The following is a 23454-nucleotide window of genomic DNA, read 5'->3' on the forward strand; positions in this document are numbered from 1 at the left end:
TATGGTTCTTGTATGGTTCTGGTGTGCTTCCTGTTTCACTTGTGAGCTGTTAAAACTCAGAGGAAAATGTTTTTTCATTTGATATAACTTAAGTTATGTTAGCTAATGCTTATATATAGTCCTAAATGCAAAATTTCTAATTTTTCCTTTATAAGAAAGTTTAAAATCAGCTTAGTAAAACTCCAACTCTTTCTTGGTGGTGTATGTAGGGGAAAGATAGGGTTGTTACATTGAACTCTCATAACATTTGATATGTGATTATTAATCACTGTGTCCATGCAGGAGATTTATGGCTATAATTTGTGTCGCTGGAAGCTTGCCATCGTTTCTCTTGGAGTGGTGTGTACTGGCGGCTTTCTTCTCCTGCTCCTCTATTGGATGCCCGAGTGGCGGGTGAAGGTGACCTGTGTGAGAGCTGCAGTCAAAGACTGTGAAGTGGTGCTGCTGAGGACTACTGTAAGTCCACATGATTACTTGTAGTGGATTATTTGTGGGGTAAAATGATGTGTTTGTGTGTATTCTGTTCAAAATAAAATATGATGAGAACATCATTGCTAGGATACAATGAGAAATACTAATCCTGGTATTTCTAAAGCATCTGTGTTCCAAGTGACTAATATCCCAGTGATCTGAGTTCAAAGGAATCTTGAAAGTGAAAAAAAAAAAAAAGCGACAGTGTTAGTCACTCAGTCATGTCTGACCCCTCGTGAATCCATGAACTGTGGTCCACTAGGCTCTCCTCTGCCCGTGGGCTTCTTCAGGCAAGGATACTGGGTGGGTAGCCATTCCCTTCTCCAGGAGATCTTCCTGACCCAGGAATGGAACCTAGCTCTCCTGCATTGCAGGCAGATTCATTACTGTCTGAGCCACTCAAATCTACCCTTTTTTATAGCTCTTGATGCACTGAGAGATTAGATAGATGGCTGATCTGTCAAGGTTACCCGAAACGACTGTATCCCAGATCCCTTCTACTATGCAGTGCTGCTGCTCCCCAGGTTTTGTTTTGTAATCCTACTTGGAAGCATTTTATAAGAGGCTTTAATACCTAGTCTCAGTATGTAGATGGATTAAATCAAGAAATTACTCATAATCTTTAATGAGATCCTCTATCAGTAAAGAATGACGTATGTAAAATGGTAAGCGATCACGAACACTTTATGTTTGAATTTATGCATCTTCATGAAATGGTTTAACATTTAGTGAGTAGAAAGTGACACTTTCTCACTTAAAGATTAGTATTAATAATATATCATGTAAAAAATGGAAACTGTATAAATGGTTATATAATATATAATTGACTCTTTACCCTTATTCCTTTCTCTTTGAAGGATGAATTCAGAACGTGGTTTTGTGCAAAAATTCGCTTCCTTTCTCTAGAAACTCCCCCATTTTCAAGTTCAAAATCTCTGGTTAATAAAGTTTCAAACGGCCATGCAGTTCACTTAACTGAAAATCTGGCTGAAGAGAATAGGCTTGAGATGAATAAATACTCACAGCCTCAATCACAACAGGTATTATGATCTTATTCTCAATGTTTCTTTAAAAACTGGAATTGTTACATTTTATGCTACGGTAGATGGTCTATAATTTCGTACTTATTTTTAAGATAAAACTGTATGCATATAAAATACCTGTTTATCACTATATGTAAACAGTTTAAATATTTACTAGAAGAAATGGATTATGTCACCTGTGATTGCTTTAATTTTAATAGTTATATGCTAAATTTGTGTTAGTAAACTTAATTATTAACAAGTGATGATAATGCTTTTTGATGTAACCTTTTTATATGTTCTACAGATTCGCTATTTCACCCACCATAGTATGAAATACTTCTGGAATGATACCCTTCACAATTTTGATTTCTTAAAGTAAGTATTTTTCTTTTGTTTGGATTGTATGAGTGTCTTGATTATGTTTTAGATAGAAAATAATTCATTTTAGTGTTATATAAGATGGACGATTTCCCTTCACTTATTAACTCCCTGGTGGTGTTTGAATACTCAGTAATATTCAGTAACCAGTTTAGAATAAACCCCATCTGCAAGTTGTATCCTGGCAAAACTGACACAAAAGTTAGAAGCACCATGCTCCCAAAATCCTGTCCGAGTCTTTTTCTTTTGGAGGATTCATCTCAGAGTAAATTTTGAGTATACCTCTTAGCCTGCCAGAGTATCTGAATTATCACCTCTCAATTTGCTGATGGTTTATGAAACCATTTGTATTCAATACTTGAGGGATGGAGTGATAGACAAACATTAAATTTAACTTTCATATGTGGATAAAGATGGGACATGGTCAAATGTGTTAAGCCTTGAGTAGGACAAATTGGAATAATTCCTTAAAATTTGATTTTTATGGAGACTTCAAGTTACATCAGGACTGAATTTACTAGGATTTTATTTATTTATTTTTGGTTGCACCATACAACTTGTGGGGTCTCACTTCCCTCACCAAGGATTGAACCTGGGTCATAGCAGTGAAAGCCCAAAGCCCTAACCATTAGGCCACTAGGCAACTCCTTTAGGATTCTATTTTTATTGCTGTTAAAGTGATTATCCTAAATACCCATTAAGTATCCTTGCTTGAGAGTGGCAAAGGAATTCTTAATATTAGCAGTAAAAAGAGAATCACCTTATGAACATTTAAAATATTCATGCTTGGACTTTTTCCCTAAGACATTTCCTAAAGAATTAGATAATTCTAAAGAATATTGCTAATATTCCTGAAGAATTGGAATATTATGGAATGGAGCAGAGGAGTTCCACCTGCCTAGTTGTGAAGACCATTTCTAGTTAAGAACCATTGCTTGTTTTTTAGAGAATACTGCCAGTGAACTGTCATTTTGTTCTTAAAAAATTTTTGACTTGGAGTGCCCTGGGGGAAAATAGCAAACATGTTTGCTGTGTAGCCTTTTCCAACCATAGCAACTTGTAGGATTTAAACTTATTCCAATGATAGCAGTTAATTAGGGAGCTTAGTTTTTTCTTATGGAAAAAGTAGAAAAAGATTGGAGTTAAATGATGTGTTAGATTCTCTACAGAGTTTTTGGGAATAGTATCTCAGTTAAAATAAGCCTTGAGAGGAAAGCAGGTATGTTAGTCGAATCCCAGTTTTAATCATTACAGATTTTAGACATTGCCTGTGACTTAGACGGATTTTTCACTTCTCCTTAGATGAGAGAAGAATTCAGATTGATGCTTTTTGTAGAAAGAAAAATAACTGAGTAGGGCTTAGTAGTGTGAAGCTTCAACATTTAAGAAGGGAAACTCGATAAAAAGTAAAGTTTGAAACACTCAAGTTAGTCGTACTTTACCTTTAATATTTTTGGTTATTAACTGTTACAGCTTTGGCACAGACTTAAAAGGATAATAATATTGTTATATAATCTTATCCCATGATAGATACATTGTATAGCTTAGAAGTTGCCACATTTGAGATTTAGGCCTTTTATTACTGTTTATTTTAGGAAGTAAAGATTTAAAAATTATCATCCGTTGTCTCAGTTTTTGTTAGGGGTTTCTATTTTTAAGGAAATCACACTTTAAAATCAGAAATAGAGAAAAATTTCTGATTAAGGCATTAAGAAATTTGGATATTTTAAACTTTGTTTAAAGTAAAAACTTTGGATTTATTTAGGGGACTGGATGAAGGTGTTTCTTGTACGTCAATTTATGAAAAGCATAGTGCAGGACTGACAAAGGGGATGCATGCCTACAGGTAATCTTTATCCAACTAAAGTTAGATCTATTATCAAAATTCCGAAATAAAGTAGTATATATAGTTTACCCTTTTACCATATAGTTTTAATGTTAACAATTATTTAAATATTATAACATAGTATTTGACAGCTTATTGATATTTTATTTGGGTGAGACTCTTCAGTTTAAGAATTATAAAAGTGTTGAAGCCGATTTTGAAATGAATATCCCTGAAAATATACTGTATTTCATCATTTCTAAGGTGCACACTTTCCTACGTTTCAACATCTCTATAAGGAGGGTGTGTCATACAGTGGGTGAAGTGTCACCCTTTACTTGACAGCATTTTAATCTTTCTTGATAGTGCATAAAATCATGGAATGTCTTACAATTGATAGCATCTTCGATTTACTGAAATATTGGGAATTGTAAGCATGAGCTCAGATTTACTAAAATGAAAATTTGTAAATTGGGAGACAATATCTTTTTTATAGTGTTATTCTTTGCTGAGGTATAAAAGTATACTAGTGTATTATGTATTGTAAAGATAATGCCATTTTCAAATTAAATTAGGAATTTTCTTGTACTCCTGTAGCATGTTCTTTTAAAGGGTTGCAGTATAAATTCATTCAATCAGACTTATGCTTCATAGAACACGAGAATTAATTTATCATCTAGAAAGTGCTATTATAAGGAATTTAAGTGGAAGATTTTAAGCAACCTTTCTTAAGCATTAAAAAAAGGGCGCAAAATGTATACTGTTTTGAAATAAACGTTTTTAGTGCAATATTCTTATTAGAAAAATAGTATAGGTCACCTCAAATTACTTATATAGTCTCTTGAAAAAATTAATTGCATTTCAGAATTGTTGAGCTGTATTGTGTTTATGGGTGGAAAAGAAAATCTTTTGCTGATACAGTTTATTGTAGATTAGTGGGAGAGGTACTTGTCACACAAAAGATAAAATAATAACAGTGTAGTTATCCAATATTGACTATATTGATTTAAATACTGTAGATAGAGAATTTAAATTGTAGAAGACAGCTGTTTAGAAAAACGAATGTTTAAGTTCCTGAATTTAGGAGCAGTTGGTGTTTTGAGCCTTATCTAATGCAGTGCCTTCCGTAAATTGTACTGTTATAATACAGTATAATGTAATATTATTGTTATTATATTTTCCTGTTATAGAAAATTGCTTTATGGAGTAAATGAAATTGCTGTGAAAGTGCCTTCAGTTTTTAAGCTCCTGGTTAAAGAGGTAAGACAGTTGTACCTGTCTTAACATTTGTGATCAATAGGTTTGTCAATTGAAAGGAGCCAGGATTTAAGTAATAAGATATTCTTGTTTGTTTCCTAACTTGTCTTTGCTTATTATTTTCCTTGGAAGGTCAGAAAGATCTTTCTCCAGTAGATTAGTAATTTGGGGGGCATGATTACTTTTTTATTTTGTCTGATTTTTTTGCTTTTCTTGTCTGTAGATTTTCTTCTTATTCTCATGAAGTTGTGCATCTGAACCTTGGCCTATTTTGCAGATGTGTACCTCTGTCTTCCCCCCTACCCCCCGATTTTAAAAATAATTCATCATGGTTTCTTCATGTGGTACACTCTTAGTGACTAGGCATCATGCCAGATGTTTGCAGTAAAAACATAACATGATGAGTGACAGTGAAGAATTCGCACTTTAGCCTAGGGGGAATACATGTCAGTAGTTACTGTAGTGACTTCAGTTTGTAAGAGCCATAGAGGAGGCATAAGTAAGGTGTTGCGGCCTGTAAAGAAAGAAAGTGGCTTTGCCTAGGAGGGTTAGGCTCTCCAGGCTTCTTTCTGATTTTGGGCTAAAGATCAGAATTAGCTAGTGGGTCAATATGTTGAGTAGAAGTTAGATTGCCTTCCATCATTTCTTGAGAGTAGCTATGTAATGGAGCTTTAGAGCACAGCATGTAAGGAGTCGGAATTAGAAAGACTGGCTTGTAACATGACTCCATCAGTAACTAGCTCTGATCATTAGAAGACCTTTCTCTCTGCTGCTCTTGTACTGGTAAAATTGTAGTAAATCCTTTAATGGCCTCATTTGATTTTGAAGTAAAATAGGATTATGTATGTAAAAGTGTTTTGAAAAGTACAGAAACATCAATTTTAAGATATTGGAGATTATTAATGAAATTGATAAAAATACTATAAAATTTGGGTAGTCAGAGTCTTTAGCAGGACTCTTTTTTTTTTGAAGTAAACCCGCCAATTGGTTTTTTATTGGCCAAATCAAATGCAAACATCTTTTAAATTTTTTTAGATTATGAAAGAATGGTAACACATTTATAGGAGACTTGGAAAATGTAGAAGAAGGTTAGATATAGTTCCACTATACATTATAATTCTTTTTTTAAGTAAATTAAGGTTTTTAATTGGAGTTTCAATATCAAACTCTCAAAAATTAATAGAATAAATAGACAGAAAAGTAGAAAGATGTAGTAGACCTAAAAGGCAGTATGAACCAATTCAACATAGTAATAATTAAGATTTATATAATTCTCACATAACAGCAGAATACAAATTCTATATGAGTTCCCACAGACTATAAGCCAGAAGACACTGGAACATATCCAGGGACATAAAACAAGGTGGAAAAATTTCATGGTCTAAAGGTATTGAAATCACACAGTCTGTTCTCTTTATCACTGTGGAATTATGTTAGAAATCAGTATCAAAATATACTTGAAAATAACACACATAGTTTCAATTGCTATGTGACATTTACCGTTAGAGATCTTTGACCAAATTAAAAGCCTCAATAAAGTTGAAAGACTGAAAAAACTCAGAAGGTGATTGCAGAGAAGAAAGGGTTTAAATGAGAAATTAATATCAAAGATACTTTAAAGGTCTCATGTATTTGGAAATTGAACATCCATTTTTAAATGATGGGTGTATGTAAGAAGCCATAACAAGGAAAATTAGAAAATATTTGTAATAGAATAAAAACAAAAAGAGAATTTATCAGAATTCGTTGCATGCAACTGAAGCTGCTTAGTGCAACTAAATACAATATGGAGTCTTCAATAAGGTATGAAAACAGAAGAATGGACAGTAACATAAAATTTTGTGAAATTTGAACAAAATCTGTGCTTTTGTTAATAATACTGTATCACATGTTAATTTCCTGGTTCTTTTTTTTTTTTTTAGTATTTATGTTCTCAGAATTGGATTAGAAAATTCAAACCTCATTCAAATTTTTTTTTTAAGTCACTAAAATAATAAGTGTGGAAGTGCACACATGCACATGTTTTCATCCACCCAGCCAGCCTACGTTTTTTGGTTGGTGCATTTAATCCATTTATATTTAAGGTAATTATCACTGTTGGTGATTCTGTCACTAATTGTTTTGGGTTTTATTTTTGTAGCTCTTTTCTGCTTCTTGTGTTTAGCAGGACTCCTTATCTTTTTTTTTCCATTCAGGTTTTAATCCTCATTTATTTCCTTAGAGAAAGCAAAGCATTGTAACTTATCTCATATTTGCCTTCTCTTTGGACTTCAGTGAACTTTTGACTTATAAGTAAATTGATGTTTCAGGTTCATAATAAGTAAATGTTTGTTCCATTTGGTTAAACGTTTTGTACTCTTTGGCAGCACGATAATTATTGAAAGTAAATGTGTTTTATTGCTAAGGCAAAATGAAGAATAGCTAAATTTACACATTTTAGCTGTTTCTAGCTGAATCTGTATTTGGGTTTGGTATCAATCTAACTGGATGGTCTCAATTTCAGTTAAGCTTATTTAGTCAGATTTTAGTAGTTTGATGATTCTTTTCTAAAAAGGTAGTATCTTGCTCTACTCTTTGGGTAGTTAGTTACATGTTGCCCTAGGGTACTATAGGGTAATATCTTGTTAGTTATTTCTTAAATCTGTATGGTTTTAAATATCTCATTCAATTTGACTTAAAAATTTTGTTTTTTAGGTTCTCAACCCATTTTACATTTTCCAGTTGTTCAGTGTTATACTCTGGTGCACAGATGAATACTATTACTATGCTATAGCCATTGTGATTATGTCTGTAGTATCAATTATAAGCTCCCTGTATGCCATTAGAAAGGTGAGTCCAATTTATTAGGGTTTTCACAACTGTATTTGTACTTTGTAATAACACATAAGGTGTGCAGAATGATATTTGGTATAAAGCATGTTCTTGATACAGTTTTTCTTTTAGTTATGTGAATATGTACTCCTTTGCCCTCTTTTTGAGTTGGGGGAAGGTAGATGCTTTTTAAAGTCAGAGTATCACTTGATTGCTTTGGGACTGTAGGGGTCTCTAGTTGCTAATCTTAGACTGGAATACTGGAGGGCTGAATCTCCTGTTTTTAGGGCTGTCTTGTTAAAGTGCTTCTTATTTTGTTTGGGGCTGAAACACTGATCTTTGAATCTTCTGGTCTTGACTTTTTTAAAGGTAGAGTAATATGTGTTTATTATATTAGCTTGTGTGCTAAGTCACTTCAGTCATGTCTGACTCTTTGCGCCCCATGGACTATAGCCCACCAGACTCCTGTCCATGGGATCATCTAGGCAAGACTACTGGAATGGATTGCCATTTCCTCCTCTAGGGGGTGTTCCTGACCCAGGTATCGAACCCGAGTCTTGGATCTCCTGCATTGCAGGCGGGTTCTTTACCACTATATATTAGCTTATCTTAGTTTATATTACCCTTGCTTTCTGGTAGATTGAAGAGTGAGTTTATATTAATGAGTTCAAAATTTTTTTCCTCTGATTCAGCAATATATTATGTTACATGACATGGTGGCGGCTCACAGTACTGTGAGAGTTTCAGTTTGCAGAGTAAATGAAGGTAAGTACTTCAGTTTACTCTTAGAAAAGTAAATAGAAAAAGATATCCACTGTGCACTAATGTGTGAAGCAAGCCCAGTATATTATGCATATACACGTAGTTCCATAAGAAACAGAAATGTGTGTTTGGATTTATAGTCATGTCTCTGTATCAGGTTCATTCATTTATGTGAAATTTTTTTTTTCTGTAATGTGTCAGCCACTGTACTAGGCTCTCAGGATGGACATAGTCCTTGCCATCATTGAACTTCAGTCCAGTTGGAAAGACAGATGATAAACAGAACAATGAAGTGTGATAAATGATAGGGAGAGTTCAAGGAACTTAGGGTTCATTTAATACAGGTGTCTTCTATATAGACATCTTTCTAATATAGGATGGCTGCTTTGAACAGGTATATTTTAAATGATTGGATTAGCCAGGTAAAGTATAGGTGAGAAAGTGATTAGGGCAGGGGTGATGTGAGAGTTGGACTGTGAAGAAAGCTGACTGCCGAAGAATTGATGCTTTTGAACTGTGGTGTTGGAGAAGACTCTTGAGAGTCCCTTGGACTGCAAGGAGATCCAACCAGTCCATTCTGAAGGAGATCAGCCCTGGGTGTTCTTTGGAAGGAATGATGCTAAAGCTGAAACTCCAGTACTTTGGCCACCTCATGCAAAGAGTTGACTCATTGGAAAAGACTTTGATGCTGGGAAGGATTGGGGGCAGGAGGAGAAGGGGATGACAGAGGATGAGATGGCTGGATGGCATCACTGACTCAATGGACGTGAGTTTAAGTGGATTTTGGGAGTTGGTGATGGACAGGGAGGCCTGGCGTACTGCAATTCATGGGGTCACAAAGAGTCAGACACGACTGAGCGACTGAATTGAACTGAGAGAGGGAAATAAGAGGGTTCTAGTGCCCAAAGACCTGGAAATTAAAGAGAGTTCATTTGTTCATTGCAATAACTGGAAGAAATTCAGTGTGGCAGATGCAGCAGTTAGAGGGTAGATAGTCTTTTAAGGCTTGTGAAGGAATTTGGACTCTCCCAAAAGGCAGTGGAAAGACATTGAAGGGTTTTAAGCAGGAGAGTGATATGAGCATATTTGCCTATTTGAAAAAATCCTTCTGATTGCATGTTCAAACTTATTTAGAAGGAAGTAATATTGAAGGCATGAAATGAATCAGTGTGAGGGTTGTGGAGATGGAGGGTGGAGAGATGGCTTTGAAAGATACTGAAATGTGGGCATTGAACAAGATTTGATAATAGAGTGGTGTCAGGCTGGCGGGGGATGGATGTTGGTGTCATTTAATTAAATAGGGAACACTGGAGAAGAAGCAGAATTGTAGGGAAGGATAATGTTTTGGACACATTGGTTTGTCCAGTGAGATATGGAAGAGGTTAAGGATACAGGGGAGGCAGCTCAGCATCATGGGTCTTGGAGACAGCAGCCTCTTTGATTTATCAGGAAAACCAAATCAGTGTGCATTCTCTTCGACTTGGTATCCCACGTCCAAGTGTGAACCCAAGTTAGCCAGCAGGTTGTTTTCTTCTTTGCGCTTCTTGGTCACTTGCTACTTTAGCTGATAATATCACCTTTCCTAGCTGCAGTCTTAAGATGTGTGGTTTATTGGTGTTCCTCCCCTTCCCACTCTGCCATTGCCAAAGATGCTGGGCATCTCTCAATGTATTTCTTCCTTACCCCCTCAATAGTCCAACAGATCATTGATACTTAGATTCCCCATATACTTAAGGGTTAGAATTTCAAGTGGCATGAGGGTATTGAGTCAGGTTTTTAAAATAAAGGATCATATTAAGAAATGAGGAGTATTATATTTAATACATGCTAAATAACTTTAGAATTCTTTGCTCTTAGCTTAGTAAACTACTTATACCTTTTTTTTTTTTTTTAAGAAAGAAAAGAATATTTGTCCTAAGGGCCAATATCACAAACAGTAGTTTTCTCTTCATCCATCTTTGCTTAGAAACTAGTGTAAGTCTCTTCTAAGCATAGTTTAATAAAATCTAGGGGTAGGGGAAAAAAGAATGCCCAAATATAAGGCCACCTTTTACTTGAGAAGATCTTGAAAGAAGTGTTTAACTAACTTGAATATAATACATAAATTTCTAAGGAAATAATGAACTATATATGATAGTTTTATTTTATACATTTATTTGAAATGATATCTAAGATATTTTGAAAGTATTTTAGGAATATTGAGAAGACAAACAATATAGATTATAAATAGTAGCCATAAGGAAAAGAATGCTGTTAGAAAAGAAAGTGTTAAAATTTCAGTGCTTTTCTCTGTTTCCAAGGGATTCTAGAAATCTGAGATTGTGTACCTGTTGTAGGGGGGTGTCCTGGGTGGACTTACTGCCTGTTTAGCTCACAGGGCTGATAGTTAAGGTTGACCATCCACTATTGAAATCCACCCATCTGTTAGCTTAGAGGGGGCTTGGCATTAACTGTGTGCACTTGGCGTACTATCCTGGGACAAACTAGCTGACACATTATAGACACTGTGCTCTGGTAGCTTAAGGAATAATAATTTTATTTGTCAGTATTCCTCATCTATTGGAATTTTCTTATTTAACTCCATTATATTTTTAATGTCTTACTGAGATCAGGTGACCTTTGGATAGATCTTTAGTTTGTTGTATTTTTATTACAAGTTAAAGAATACTCTTTTCAGACCTTTCTTTCTTTCTCTTTCCTTAAATTCAGAAATAGAAGAGATCTTTTCTACAGACCTTGTGCCGGGAGATGTCATGGTCATTCCATTAAATGGGACAGTCATGCCTTGTGATGCAGTGCTTATTAATGGTACTTGCATTGTAAATGAAAGCATGTTAACAGGTAAACTAAATTAAATGAGTAAAAACCAGCTGAGTTGCTTATAATGATATTAGGACTAAGTAGTTACTGATTAAGCTTGTATCAGCATTAACTATGCAGTTTGTATCCTTTACTCACAAATGTCATGTAATAGATATTGAAGTTTTCTATTTTTGAGGGAACCAAATCCTGCATTATACTCAGCTGTAATACTGAAGTATAATGCTGGTGCTCACATCTCTTGTCCAGCTTCTGTGCATTCTTCTGACAGGAGGAAATGCTTTATGGGAAGGGACTAGGAAAAAAGTTCTTTCCCCACAGCATATTTATTGCTGTTCACTTTGATGTGCAAAGTGTAGGAATAAGAGTTGATATTTTTGTTAAATTGGGGGAGAAATAGACTTCAAAATAACTTCCCTTTGGAAATTCAGAATCTAGAGATGGAGCTGTATACCTTTTTATCATATGACTCTTTTAATTGTCATAGTCAATCTGGCAAGAAAGTGATTCTTATATAATACATTTTTGAACTATTGAGAGTCTTTCTTAAAACACATTCATGCACATAAACATCCCTGAAAGGTGAGGGAGGTTAGGACTGGATCTTCACATGCTGTGTGTTCTTGGGGTTGCAGAGTGCTTCCCAGGTTAGTTCTCAGGGGTGCTGTGGTGATCACAGAACAGGTGCTGTGGTAATGACAACAACCTTGTCTTCTTATGAAACTTGATGTAATTATTTCCAAGTGATTACCTTTGCGTCACAGATGACTTTCGAGAAATACTGTGGAAGACAAGATTTGCTATTTCTGGGTAAGGAAATTGGAAGACAAAAGGCTGATTGATTAAGCTGTATTGTTCACATTTGAGAACTTTTAATAACTGTTGTCAACAGTATTTAACATTTAGTAAATGTAACAACTCAAGATTTGTGTGTTTGATACTGATTTCTATGCTTTAATTTATGAATAATTTTTTTAAAGGAGAAAGTGTTCCAGTGACAAAAACTAATTTGCCAAATCCTTCGGTGGACATGAAAGGAACGAGAGATGAATTATATAGTCCAGAAACACATAGACGACATACTTTGTTTTGTGGGACAACTGTTATCCAGACTCGTTTCTACACTGGAGAACTTGTCAAAGCCATAGTAGTTAGAACAGGTAGAAAATACTTAATCTTTTCTTGCATGGTTTAGCACATTTGATGCTTATAGCATGTTTAAAGAGAGATTCTCTTTTTAGAGATAATTATCATTTTCTTATAGAGTTACTATAGAATCATTTTCTTCTTTCCTTTTTTTTTTAAAAAAAGGATTTAGTACTTCCAAAGGACAGCTTGTTCGCTCCATATTGTATCCCAAACCAACTGATTTTAAACTCTACAGAGATGCCTACTTATTTCTACTGTGTCTAGTGGGTGTGGCTGCAGTTGGGTTTATCTACACTATTATCAATAACATTTTAAATGAGGTATGTATGTGGGAAACCCTTAATAGAGTTTGATTCTTAATTATCACATGGCTATTGAGGATTTGAGATGTGTCTAGCGAGACTGGAAAATTGAAATCTTAATTTAACTTGGAGCCATATGAGACTTGTAGCTGTTATGTTAGAAAGTACAGATGTACATCACCATCATAGCAGAAAGTTTTTATCAGGTTTAGATGGTCTTTTATTTGCTTTCTTGTGACTTAAGGGAGAAGTGATCACTACTCACCAAAAGCTTTATTCTTTTTTCTTTTTTTAATCTCTGGTATATACAGCATTAAAATTATTGGTGATTACTGAATTGAAGATATTTCTAAGGGACCTTGTTAAATTTCTTTTTTCTGTTCCTTGTAAAGACTCTGATAGTAGTAAGAGTCAGTATCTAAAAATGTTTACTTTGAAGTATGTAGTGTATGAAGTATATGGGGCTATTAAAGTAGGAATTAAAAAAAATAATAGCTCTCATTTCATAGCCCACTGACGATTCATTGAGCTTTCTGTTTTGCAGCATCTCTAAAGGGGAAAAAAATTATAAATAATTAATAGATGAATATATATGTGCTTAATATATATATAAAATTAAAGAAATACTCATTGGATTAATAAATATTTAATAGTAGCGGGGTCTGACATTTATTTTTATGTTAACTGTAGGTTGAAGTTGGGGATATAATCATCGAGTCTCTCGATATCATTACAATCACTGTGCCGCCTGCGCTTCCTGCTGCAATGACCGCTGGCATTGTGTATGCCCAAAGAAGACTGAAGAAAGTGGGGATTTTCTGCATCAGTCCCCAGAGGATCAACATCTGTGGACAGCTGAATCTTATTTGCTTTGACAAGGTTGGTTCAGTTTCATAATCATTCTTTTTTTTTTTTTTTTTTTTTATGCTTCTTGAAACACAGATGCTAATTTCTAATCCTTGCCACAAAATCAATTCCAGATCACAAACTGAGGGATGAGATGATCTTGTTTGGAGAGAAGACACTGGTCTCTCTAAGCCAGCAGCAAGCAAGAGGCAGAAATGCCCATGGGTCCCATGTGTCTTTTCTTAGTTATGATGGTTCTCCTTACCAGACAGTCACCAGCAGACAGGTCAAATGTACTTAGTACAACTGTTGGATGGGCAACCAAAGGGAAGAGAAAGACTTCCTGGAGCTGGGAGGGAAAACAAGCCAAATGCTACTAGCAGCAGGCCCAGCTGGAGGAGGGCTTGGTTTGCAGGTTGATGTAGTTCCCCTGGGTGGACAAAGACATATCTTCTCTGGAATTGCTCATCATCTTTTCAATGAGGACTCTCATGGCCTCATTAATATTTTTGTTCTCCTTGACCGAGGTTTCTGTCCAACCTGTGAAACCATTCTCTTTACTGAACCGGTCAACCTGGTCTCGGCTCACTGCCCAAGGGGATAGATCACACTTGTTGGCTAAGAGCAGGCAGGGCACCGGCTCTCCATTGGGCAGTGTGAGCTTGCTGTCCAGGTCTTGTTTCCATTTCTGGCTGTTGCTGAAGGTAGTGGCATTGGTAACATCAAACATAATAACACAGGCTGAGGCATCCCGATAGTAAAGTCGGGTCATAGAGGTGAAGCGCTCCTGCCCTGCAATATCCCACAGCTGGAGGCGCACCATCTCTGAGTCAGACCACTGGAGAACCTTCAGAGCAAAATCCACTCCCACCGTGGACTTGTAGTGTTTGCTGAAGCTGTCCTGGGAATATCGCTGCACCAGGGACGTCTTGCCCACCGCGGCGTCCCCCACCACCAGCACTTTGAACAGGTGGTCGCGGCTGCTCATGGCTAGCGGGATGGGGGGCTCGCTTATGTTCACCCCTTGGTCTAGGGACCCCCGCTCAAACTGAAGTGTGGCATACCCGCCCCATGGCCCGTTAGGGCGACTCTGAAGAGAAAGCAAAAAATATAAAAGGAAACTTTGCGCTCAACTAGACGCGCTTCCTCGCCGCGCTGCCGCAGCCTGGGCGGGGCTCATAATCATTCTTAAAGGTCCCTCTGTAGTTTTGTAAAGCTAAAGTATTTAGATTAATGGTTTCTGTGTTCTTTATCAACTAATTTGCACGCATTTTAAAAGAAATGTTTTTCTAATTTTCCTTTTTCTTAAACTTATTTGGCATCTGTATCATTTTTATATTATTTTTTCATTTTTTAAAATTTTTATTACTTTGGATATTGCTTATTTGCCCACATCTGCAATTAACCAGTCCTTCTAGAATTATACCTTGTAGTAGTAGTTAAATTTATTTGCTCTTTCATGTTTTTAACAGAATAGACTTCATACAGATATGTTTTCTGGAATGTTATTGCTATGAAGTATATACATTTAGTGTTTGCTCTATGATTTTATTGAATGTGTTATAAAATTACAAAGGACACTGATTATATAATTTCATGTGAAAATGACAGATTTTTTTTACTTGTTTGAAATACAGAGGGTTCTCCTTTCCTCACGTGGGATCAGTTTTTCTGAAAGTTCAGAGAACTAAATCTTGACCAGGTTCTTTTGGGTAACTGATATGATACACATTTGATTTTTGTGTATCATCTTTATTATCAAGAAAAAAAAAGTGAGGTGTATTTTGTTAAGAAAAAAGAAAGTCATAACTGAATGACTGTTTCATATTAAATTAGTCTGTTCAGAAAATTTTTTTTATGTTTGATCTTTTTTGGAAATGTTTAAAAAGTTTTTAAGCAGACCCAGAAGTGGAAAAAAAGATGTAAGTGAAATAAACTCATTTACCCATTATCCTACTTAAATAGTTAACCAGCATTTTGTCAGTCTTAACTTTATTGTCCCCTCATTTTGAAGGTGGCAGCATTAGACATTATATTACTTTATCTGTATATTTCAGTATGTAGCTCTAGAAGATAAAATAATGTTTTAAAAACACATTACCATTATCACTGCTTACTACTACACTTAACAGAATTAGCAGCCTCTGTATTACCTAATATCCAGTACATATTCAGGTTTCCCTGCTTTACAGTCTGTGTTTTCAGTTGCAATCCAAATACAGATTGCAACAATTGCAGTTAATCGGTAACCATTATTTTCCTTGCCCTTCTTTTCCAGTCATCTTATTGGAGAACCCAGGTTGTTTATTTCCTGAATTTGGCTGATTACACCTCTTGATATCATTTAACTTTGTTCTTCTTCCCTGTTTTGGCTCCATATGCCCTAATCTCTCCCTCCTGTGTTGGCATCTATTGTGATAGGTTGAGTGGCGCATTGTTCCACTGTTTAATAACACAAGCACATAAGTATACATTTCTATACATATCTCCCCGCACCCCACCCACACAGAGGAACTGTACCAAGGGAGTGTTCTGCACCCTTTTCCTCAATTTTGTCTTGAAAGTTATTCTCTGTTAGCACACACACACAGATCTTACTCATCTCCTTCCCCATTTTGTGTCTGTATAGCACTCTATTATGTAGACATGGCATAGTTTTTCATGATTTTGTAAATATGTGCTTTTTTTTTTTTAAGACTGGAACCCTTACTGAAGATGGTTTAGATCTTTGGGGGATTCAACGAGTGGAGAATGCACGGTAATTATTAGCTAGACTTGACCATTTATTGTTGTTGTTGTCAGTCACTCAGTCATGTCTGACTATTTTTGACCCCATGAACTGCAGCATGCCAGACTCCCCTGTCCTTCACTGTCTCCCGGGGTTTGCTCAAACTCATGTGCATTGAGTTAATGATGCCATCCAACCATTTCATCTTCTGTTGTCCCCTTTTCCTCCTCCCCTCAATCTTTTCCAGCATCAGGGTCTTTTATTAGTTTATTTTTAATAAATATATTAATATATGAAACATTCAGACTCATAGAAAATAATACGACAGACAGCTCTGTACCCACTACTGAGATTAAACAGTTGACATTTTGCCATATTTGTTTCAGGTCTCTGAAGCAAAAAGATTTAAAACATTACAGATACTGCTGACGTCTTACCTATCCCTTTGTCTATCCTTGCTGTTGTTCTGAAGTGGTGGTGTTATCCTTGCATGTTTTTATAGTTAACTTCCTGTGTCTCTACCCATAAACGAGATCTGTCCATAAATAAGTATATACGGCTGATACGCACTGTATGTGTTTTTGCCGCCTTTTGGCCTCATAACATTGTTTCCAAGATTCCTCCATGTTGATATGTATAGATCCAAATTATGAATCTTAACTATTGTTTAGTATGCCATTGTGTGACTAAACCGTAATATTTGTTCTTCATCCCAAGGGCAGTTTCAGTTTTTCTCCATTTTTCCTTCCATACTCATAAACAGTGTTGCAATTAAAGTTCTTAGGGTTACAACTCCTGTGAGTATGTGGTTGAGTTTGAGTAAACCAGCGTCTTCACAGTTTCAGTACTGGATCGTACAGCACATGTATGGCCACAGCTCTAGTAGGTACCATCTGCTTACTCTCTAAGTGATGGTGCAGACTCACTCTCCCTCCGTGTTTGGGTGATCCTGTTGCCCCGCATCCTTGCCAAACTTGGTATTGCCAGACTTCTAATTTTCCCAAATGAATAGCTATGAAATGTTATTTCATTGTGGCTTTGTTCGCAGTTTCTTCATAACTTATAAAGCTGAACATTTTTTCAGATTTTTTGAAGGAGGATTATTTGGCATTCTGTGTATTGTCAGTTTATATCCTGATTTTTTTTAAAAAATGGTGTTGTGTGTCTTTATCTTATTCATTTATTAGAAGTCCTTTGTATTTTCTGGGTGATAATCTTTTTCAGTGCTATGCGTTATGAAAATATTTCTCCAGTCTCTTGTTTTATATTTTTTACTTTATTGCTATCTTTTGATGCCTAGAAGTTTTACTACTATAGTTGTGTTTTTGCTGGGTTTTTTTTTTCCCTCTCTTGAAAGTATGGGATTTTGGTGTATACAGTTTGAGAGATTGTTATTTGGTTCATGTAATGTCAGAGTTGGCACATCTTGGTAAATAGCATATCACATTGTGAACTTACTTATCCCTAATGATGCCTATTGCTTTTAATTCTGTTTCATCAAATATTTGTGTGCTTACATACCAGCTTGCTCTTGCCTGATATATATATATATATATAACTATGTATCTTTTTTTCCATCTCTTTTGACTCTTTCTCTGCCATTGTGTTCACATTTATTGTGATTTCGGATTATTTGAAATTATTTCTACCACCGACTCTCTTACCCAGTTCCCACACACAGTTTTCACATTTCTCTCATTTTTTCAGAATTTATACATCCTAATCTTTATTACTTGTCCGTAAGTTACTAATATTCATATTTAGAGTCTAAAGTCTATGAATGTCTTTTTTTTTTCTTTTTTTAAGATTTTATTGCTTCTGTTCTAAGCTGTGGTTTTTGGCCTCAAGGCATGTTGGCTCTTAGCTTCCTGAACAGGGATCGAACCTATACCTCCTGCATTGAAAAGTGAAATCTCAACCCTCGACTACCAGGGAAGATCCTATGGGTGTCTTTATTAGTTTCTGACTCCATAAAACCTATAGACTGTACACTACTTTTACTTTCACCTCCCTTTTTGTATGCATTTGTTATATAGCATTTTATGATTTTTATGATTTTGGTTTTGTATACAGTCTACATGCTAAGATGTTCCTAGGTGGATGGATGGGTTTGGTAACCATTGTTTCTTATATCCCATTCCTGTGGATTAAATTGCCATGTTCGTAGATGTCTTAGTCTTCTTTAGTAATTTTTTTTCTCCTTTGTTGTTTAAAAAATACTTCTTTATGCTTGACTTCTGCAGTTTCACCATGATATTTTTGTTTGTTTGTGTGGGACTAATTCTGCTTCTTGATTCCAAAGATTCATTCTTTTCATAAATTCTGGAAAGTGTGCAGCTTCTTTTTATTCCCATTGTGGCTTTCCCCCCATTCTTTCTCTCCATCTGGAAATCCTAACCATATCCTGGATAATAAATTTCATTTGTTTTTTTTTCAAATCTGTCTCTCTCCTTTCCCCACCATGGTGTCGTGTTCTTTTTCAAAGTCTATAATTTTAAAATGCCTTCTTTGCATTCTTTCAGATCGCCATTCTATTATCTCGTTTATGGGATTCTAATTCTGTCTTTGTTGTGTCTATTGAGGCATGAGAATTATTTCCTGGTTCATTTTAAAATTATGGATTCATCCTTAGCGGAGTTTTTTTGTGAGACTCCTTTGTAGCTGTGTTGTGGGAGTGCCTCTCCTGAGAGTTTTGACCTTTTTTGGCCAAAAGTAGTGTCAGTGGTACCAGGCAAACTTTAATGTTACTTTTATAACTTGGGGATTTCTGGACTGGACAGTAACATATATATTCAAACCCAGATGCCATCCTGAGTAGCTTAATGGTTTAGAGTTCAGGCCCTGACACCAGACCTCTTGTGTTTGAACCCTTGCTTTGCCACCTGTGTGCTGTGGCTTGGCAAGTGGCTTAAACCCTCCTGCTTCAGTTTCCTCATCTATAAAATGGTGATAATAAAACACCTTTCTATGGTGTAGGATGAGATGAGGCAAGTAAATTTAAAGTTCTTTGAATAGTGCCCAATACATAGTAAATATTACATAGATATTAATTATTTTCTTGAACTTTGGGTGAGGGGAAAGGGATAAGCTTATTCTTACTTACGCATTTGAGTCTGTGGGTGAATCTTTTCTTTTTCCAGCGTTGTAGTTCTTCAAGAGCGTCTTGGTGAGAGGGATTCTCTCAGTTCCAACTTCCTACTTTGCATGTGCCCAGGGCTTTGTCTCTTGTTCTTGTGTGGTTATTAAAACCCAAGGCCTTAAGGGTACTGAGAGGGCTCCCCTCCCTTCTTCCTTCTCCCCCGTAGTCACAGCATCTGTTTAAGGTCACACCCCTTTGGTTGTCCTTTCCCTGTTTTTGGCACTTAAAAATTTCCCTTTCTTTCTTACAAGCTCAGGTTTGTATTTGAAAGGTAGTGTGTTACACAGTCATTTTATGTTTTTGCAAGAGATTTTTTTGTGTGTTCTAATTTCCCATATGTCCATAGGCAAGTGTTTTAATTATTATTTAGTAAGTAGTATTTTCTGTACCAGTACATCTGGTCTAGTTATTTAGAATCTAAGAGAATACTATATTTTACTCATGTATAATAATTTTCATGGAAGAAAATGTTTTTGAATGTCAGAATATATAATGAAATGAATACATGCAATATGTACATAAATGAGAACATTAAATTTCTACTTTTAAAAATAGTAAAACCTGAGAAGTTCTGTTAAACTACTCTCTTCAGTCTTGGGGTTTATGAATCTAATTCAGTGCGTTTTCTATATAGTTTTCTTTTGCCAGAAGAAAAGGTTTGCAGTGAGATGTTGGTAAAGTCTCAGTTTGTTGCTTGTATGGCTACTTGTCATTCACTTACAAAAATTGAAGGAGTGCTTTCTGGAGATCCACTTGATTTGAAAATGTTTGAAGCCATCGGATGGGTAAGTTCAGTGTTTTAAAGTACAGTTAACTTCAGGAAAATAGTAAAAATTAACTTGCAGAAGAATTATTTCTTCAACTTGTTTTGATTTTGGTCTGTCTCATATAAAGAACTATGTAATTTCTAAAGATATGTCACCGGAGAAATATTTACAGTTGTGTAGAAATTCTGTTTTAGTTTAATTGACTCATTCAAACAACCTTTAATAGAGGAAGACCTGGACCGGCTCAGGGCCCTGTTGTATGTTTACGGGAGAAAGTAGGATCATATCTTGAGGCAGTAGGTCTAAGCAGTAAGGTGATCTCAGTGACTCAGTTTGTTGGCCATAGGGAAAAAATATAGAGTGGTCTGTGTCTTCAGGCCCCACATTCTACTTCCTGTGTCCTTTCTCTGTCTCCTTCTCAACACACACATGTGCACACACACATGCTCAGAGAGGTTTCTGTTTGTTCACTTCTTTGTTTTGTCATCGATTATTTTAATTTCCGAGTGCTTGCTCTGGTTGTTAGTATTTTCCAGCATCCAGTTCTTGTTTTACAGGTATTAGTTTGTTTTTAAAGTTCCCTTCTTGCTTCTGAATTTTTCATTTTCTCTGGGTTCAGTTTTTTCTCCCTTCCTATACTTAATCTTCTCCTTTATACTTTTTTAAAAAATTGAGGTGTCATGGACATCTTCCTGTTGATTATCAGTATATTTCTTCATCCTACTTTCATATTTAAGAGAGTGAAGGTTTGATTTGATACTCTGGGTAGGTGCTGCAACAAGGTTTTTATCCTTGCCCATATGTATGTTGGTGCTGAGAAGTATGTTGGTATATTGGTTTTCCTGGGAAGGGTCTTCCCTGAATGGGAAGGCTGCCTGGGGGAGCCTGTTGTAGTGGGGCCCCATCAGCAGGCCTTGAGTTCAGGAGAGAAGTAGTCTTCTGGTTGCTTTCCCACTCTCTCCCACAGTGCTTGCACAAGCAGTACCCAGGAATACTGCCCCTCATTTTAGCAGCCCTTCCTCCTCTCAGGGATGTAGTTTATATAGAGTATGACCTCTGTGACTTTTTTTTTTCTTTTGCTTTGATAAGCTATTCTGATTGATAAGTTTGATCCCACCTCTCCTCTGTGTCCTTTCGTGTTTATCCTGGGCTACTGTTTCCTTATTGCAGTATCCATCATTGTATTTCAGTTCTACTCTGTTTACTTTTACAGTGTTATTTCTTTTCCTGTGTGTTTGGTTAATATTTTGAAAGGTGGGGTTAGGGGGGATGAGTGACAAAGTTCTCTGCCGTCTTCTGAAAGCCCACAGTAAATACTCATCAACTTTAATTCCTTAAAAGAGGCCCACTTCTTTTATAAAGAGTAAAACAAAGTATAGTTGATTCATCTCTATGATATTTACTAAAGCTTTTCTCCAGCTGATTTCGGTAGATTTATTGCTCTGTATGTGACCCTTAAAAAGTGGGCTAAATAAGTCAGTTTGTATAGTAAATAGCGTGCTTTTTCGACTCAGATGCTTTGATATCTGATCTTACCACAGAGTATCTATGGAATGTTTTTATATAACTAGGCACTGCTGTTATTTAAAGTGATTAATACCATGTAAGATGCATGCCAATTTCAGAGGTGTTAAAATGTTTCTTAAGAATTGTGTAAAATTGGCTAATTCAGCATAGCTCTCTTCCCCATCATTTTCCCACTCATGATTCCTTCACTTACAGAGTGAAATTAGTTTCTTATTCATATATGTGTATTCAATATAAGTTTTTTAATTGAATTTTCCACCAAAAATAGTTTAATATTAAATTTCAAGGAGCTAGCATAATAGTACTTTAATTAGATGTGTTCAGACTGGGAAAACTGGGCTTCCCTGGTGGCTCAGTGATAAAGAACTCACCTGCCAATGCAGGAGACGCAGGTTCAGTCTCTGGGTCAGGAAGGTCCCCTGGAGAAGGAAATGGCACCCACTCCAGTATTCTTGCCTGGGAAATGCAGGAGCCTGGCGGGCCTACAGTCCCATCAGGTTGCAAAAGAGTCGGACATGACTTAGTGACTAAGCAATAACAACAACAAGCTGGAAAGCTAAATTTACAATTCCTGCCTCAGTGAGCTCCTGACCCAGTGGTTCTACTAAACATATCTGAGCTCTGCATAGTTTGAATCCTCTTCTGTTAGCAGCAGGGAATCTCTGGATGATAGACTAAAAATTTTTGAAACTGCAGGGACGTTCTGTATTTTACAGAACTAGTCTCTAGACTTAATTGGTTATAGGCACAATATTAGAAGTTTTTCTCTATTTCTTTACTAACCTCTGCCTCCCCTCTCCCACAGGTTACTAGAACTTTAAAACTAGCTTTATTTATACTTTGTTTTACTTAAAAACAAAACAAAACAAAACAAAAAAACCTTAACTGAGGATAGCCATAACGTTTTATTTTAAAATGGAACCAGTGAGTTGAATTTATGAGTTTCATGAATCAGTGTGTTGATTATTTTCCTTTCAGATTCTGGAAGAAGCAACTGAAGAAGAAACAGCACTTCATAATCGAATTATGCCAACTGTGGTTCGTCCTCCAAAACAGCTGCTTCCTGAATCTGCACCTGCAGGAAACCAAGAAATGGTATGGAACTGCCTGATAATTCTTCTGGTGCTTACATTTTCTCTTCATTTTAAAATATTGCTTGAAGATGGGATCACATGTCCTTTTAAAAACTCTAATGCAGATATGAATATCTTTACTGCATTTATCAGGAACTATGCCTGGTGTGTTGGAGGCATTCCATGGAAAACATTGAGATTTAATTCTCAGTGCTATTCCTTTCTTTCCTACTTACCAAGCAGCTTGGAGCCTTGTGATTTAGATGCATGGTGGTTAAGACTTTTAGTTTGCATCGTATTCCTAGGATTTAATAAAAAGAATATGTGGAAGCCTTTATTTTTAGGTTAATTTTTAAATATATACCTCTTAGTTCGTTTAAGAACTTAATATGTTAATATTCCTAGGATAGCAGAGTATTTTGAAATACTCAAGAATAAACTTTTCTTTTTTAAGAAATGGGAGCTGGTAGAGAAGCAATCTTAAAACCTGACTTTGAAATATTAAAAATTCTGTGTTATTTTCCAAATAAATTTGTGGATATGCAGTTAAATTTTTTTTTTTCGCTTGAGTGTG

The 23454-nt window shown here is 35.8% G+C and overlaps 2 protein-coding genes across 8 annotated transcripts in view; one reads left to right on the forward strand and one right to left on the reverse strand.

Moving 5' to 3' along the window:
• Positions 1-23454, forward strand: part of ATP13A3 (ATPase 13A3) — an 81191-nt gene that overhangs the window by 22566 nt on the left and 35171 nt on the right. For 2 of the 7 annotated variants that reach the window (XM_069557177.1, XM_069557184.1), the window contains 14 exons: positions 283-456; positions 1329-1511; positions 1801-1871; positions 3640-3720; positions 4890-4959; positions 7651-7785; positions 8460-8532; positions 11239-11370; positions 12330-12509; positions 12661-12818; positions 13491-13679; positions 16343-16404; positions 20148-20298; positions 22786-22929. In XM_069557177.1, the coding sequence (XP_069413278.1) occupies positions 283-456; positions 1329-1511; positions 1801-1871; positions 3640-3720; positions 4890-4959; positions 7651-7785; positions 8460-8532; positions 11239-11370; positions 12330-12509; positions 12661-12818; positions 13491-13679; positions 16343-16404; positions 20148-20298; positions 22786-22929 (1803 nt within the window). The remainder of the gene's footprint in view (positions 1-282; positions 457-1328; positions 1512-1800; positions 1872-3639; positions 3721-4889; positions 4960-7650; positions 7786-8459; positions 8533-11238; positions 11371-12329; positions 12510-12660; positions 12819-13490; positions 13680-16342; positions 16405-20147; positions 20299-22785; positions 22930-23454) is intronic. The other 5 variants (XM_069557162.1, XM_069557206.1, XM_069557168.1 and 2 more) reach the window with 3 other exon arrangements.
• LOC138422442 (ras-related protein Rab-7L1) lies at positions 13710-15028 on the reverse strand. The gene has a single exon (XM_069557378.1). It carries the CDS (start codon positions 14632-14634, stop codon positions 14023-14025), a length of 612 nt encoding a protein of 203 aa, XP_069413479.1. The 5' UTR covers positions 14635-15028; the 3' UTR covers positions 13710-14022.

Source organism: Ovis canadensis, chromosome 1, assembly GCF_042477335.2.
Source record: "Ovis canadensis isolate MfBH-ARS-UI-01 breed Bighorn chromosome 1, ARS-UI_OviCan_v2, whole genome shotgun sequence".
NCBI classification, from domain to species: domain Eukaryota; kingdom Metazoa; phylum Chordata; class Mammalia; order Artiodactyla; family Bovidae; genus Ovis; species Ovis canadensis.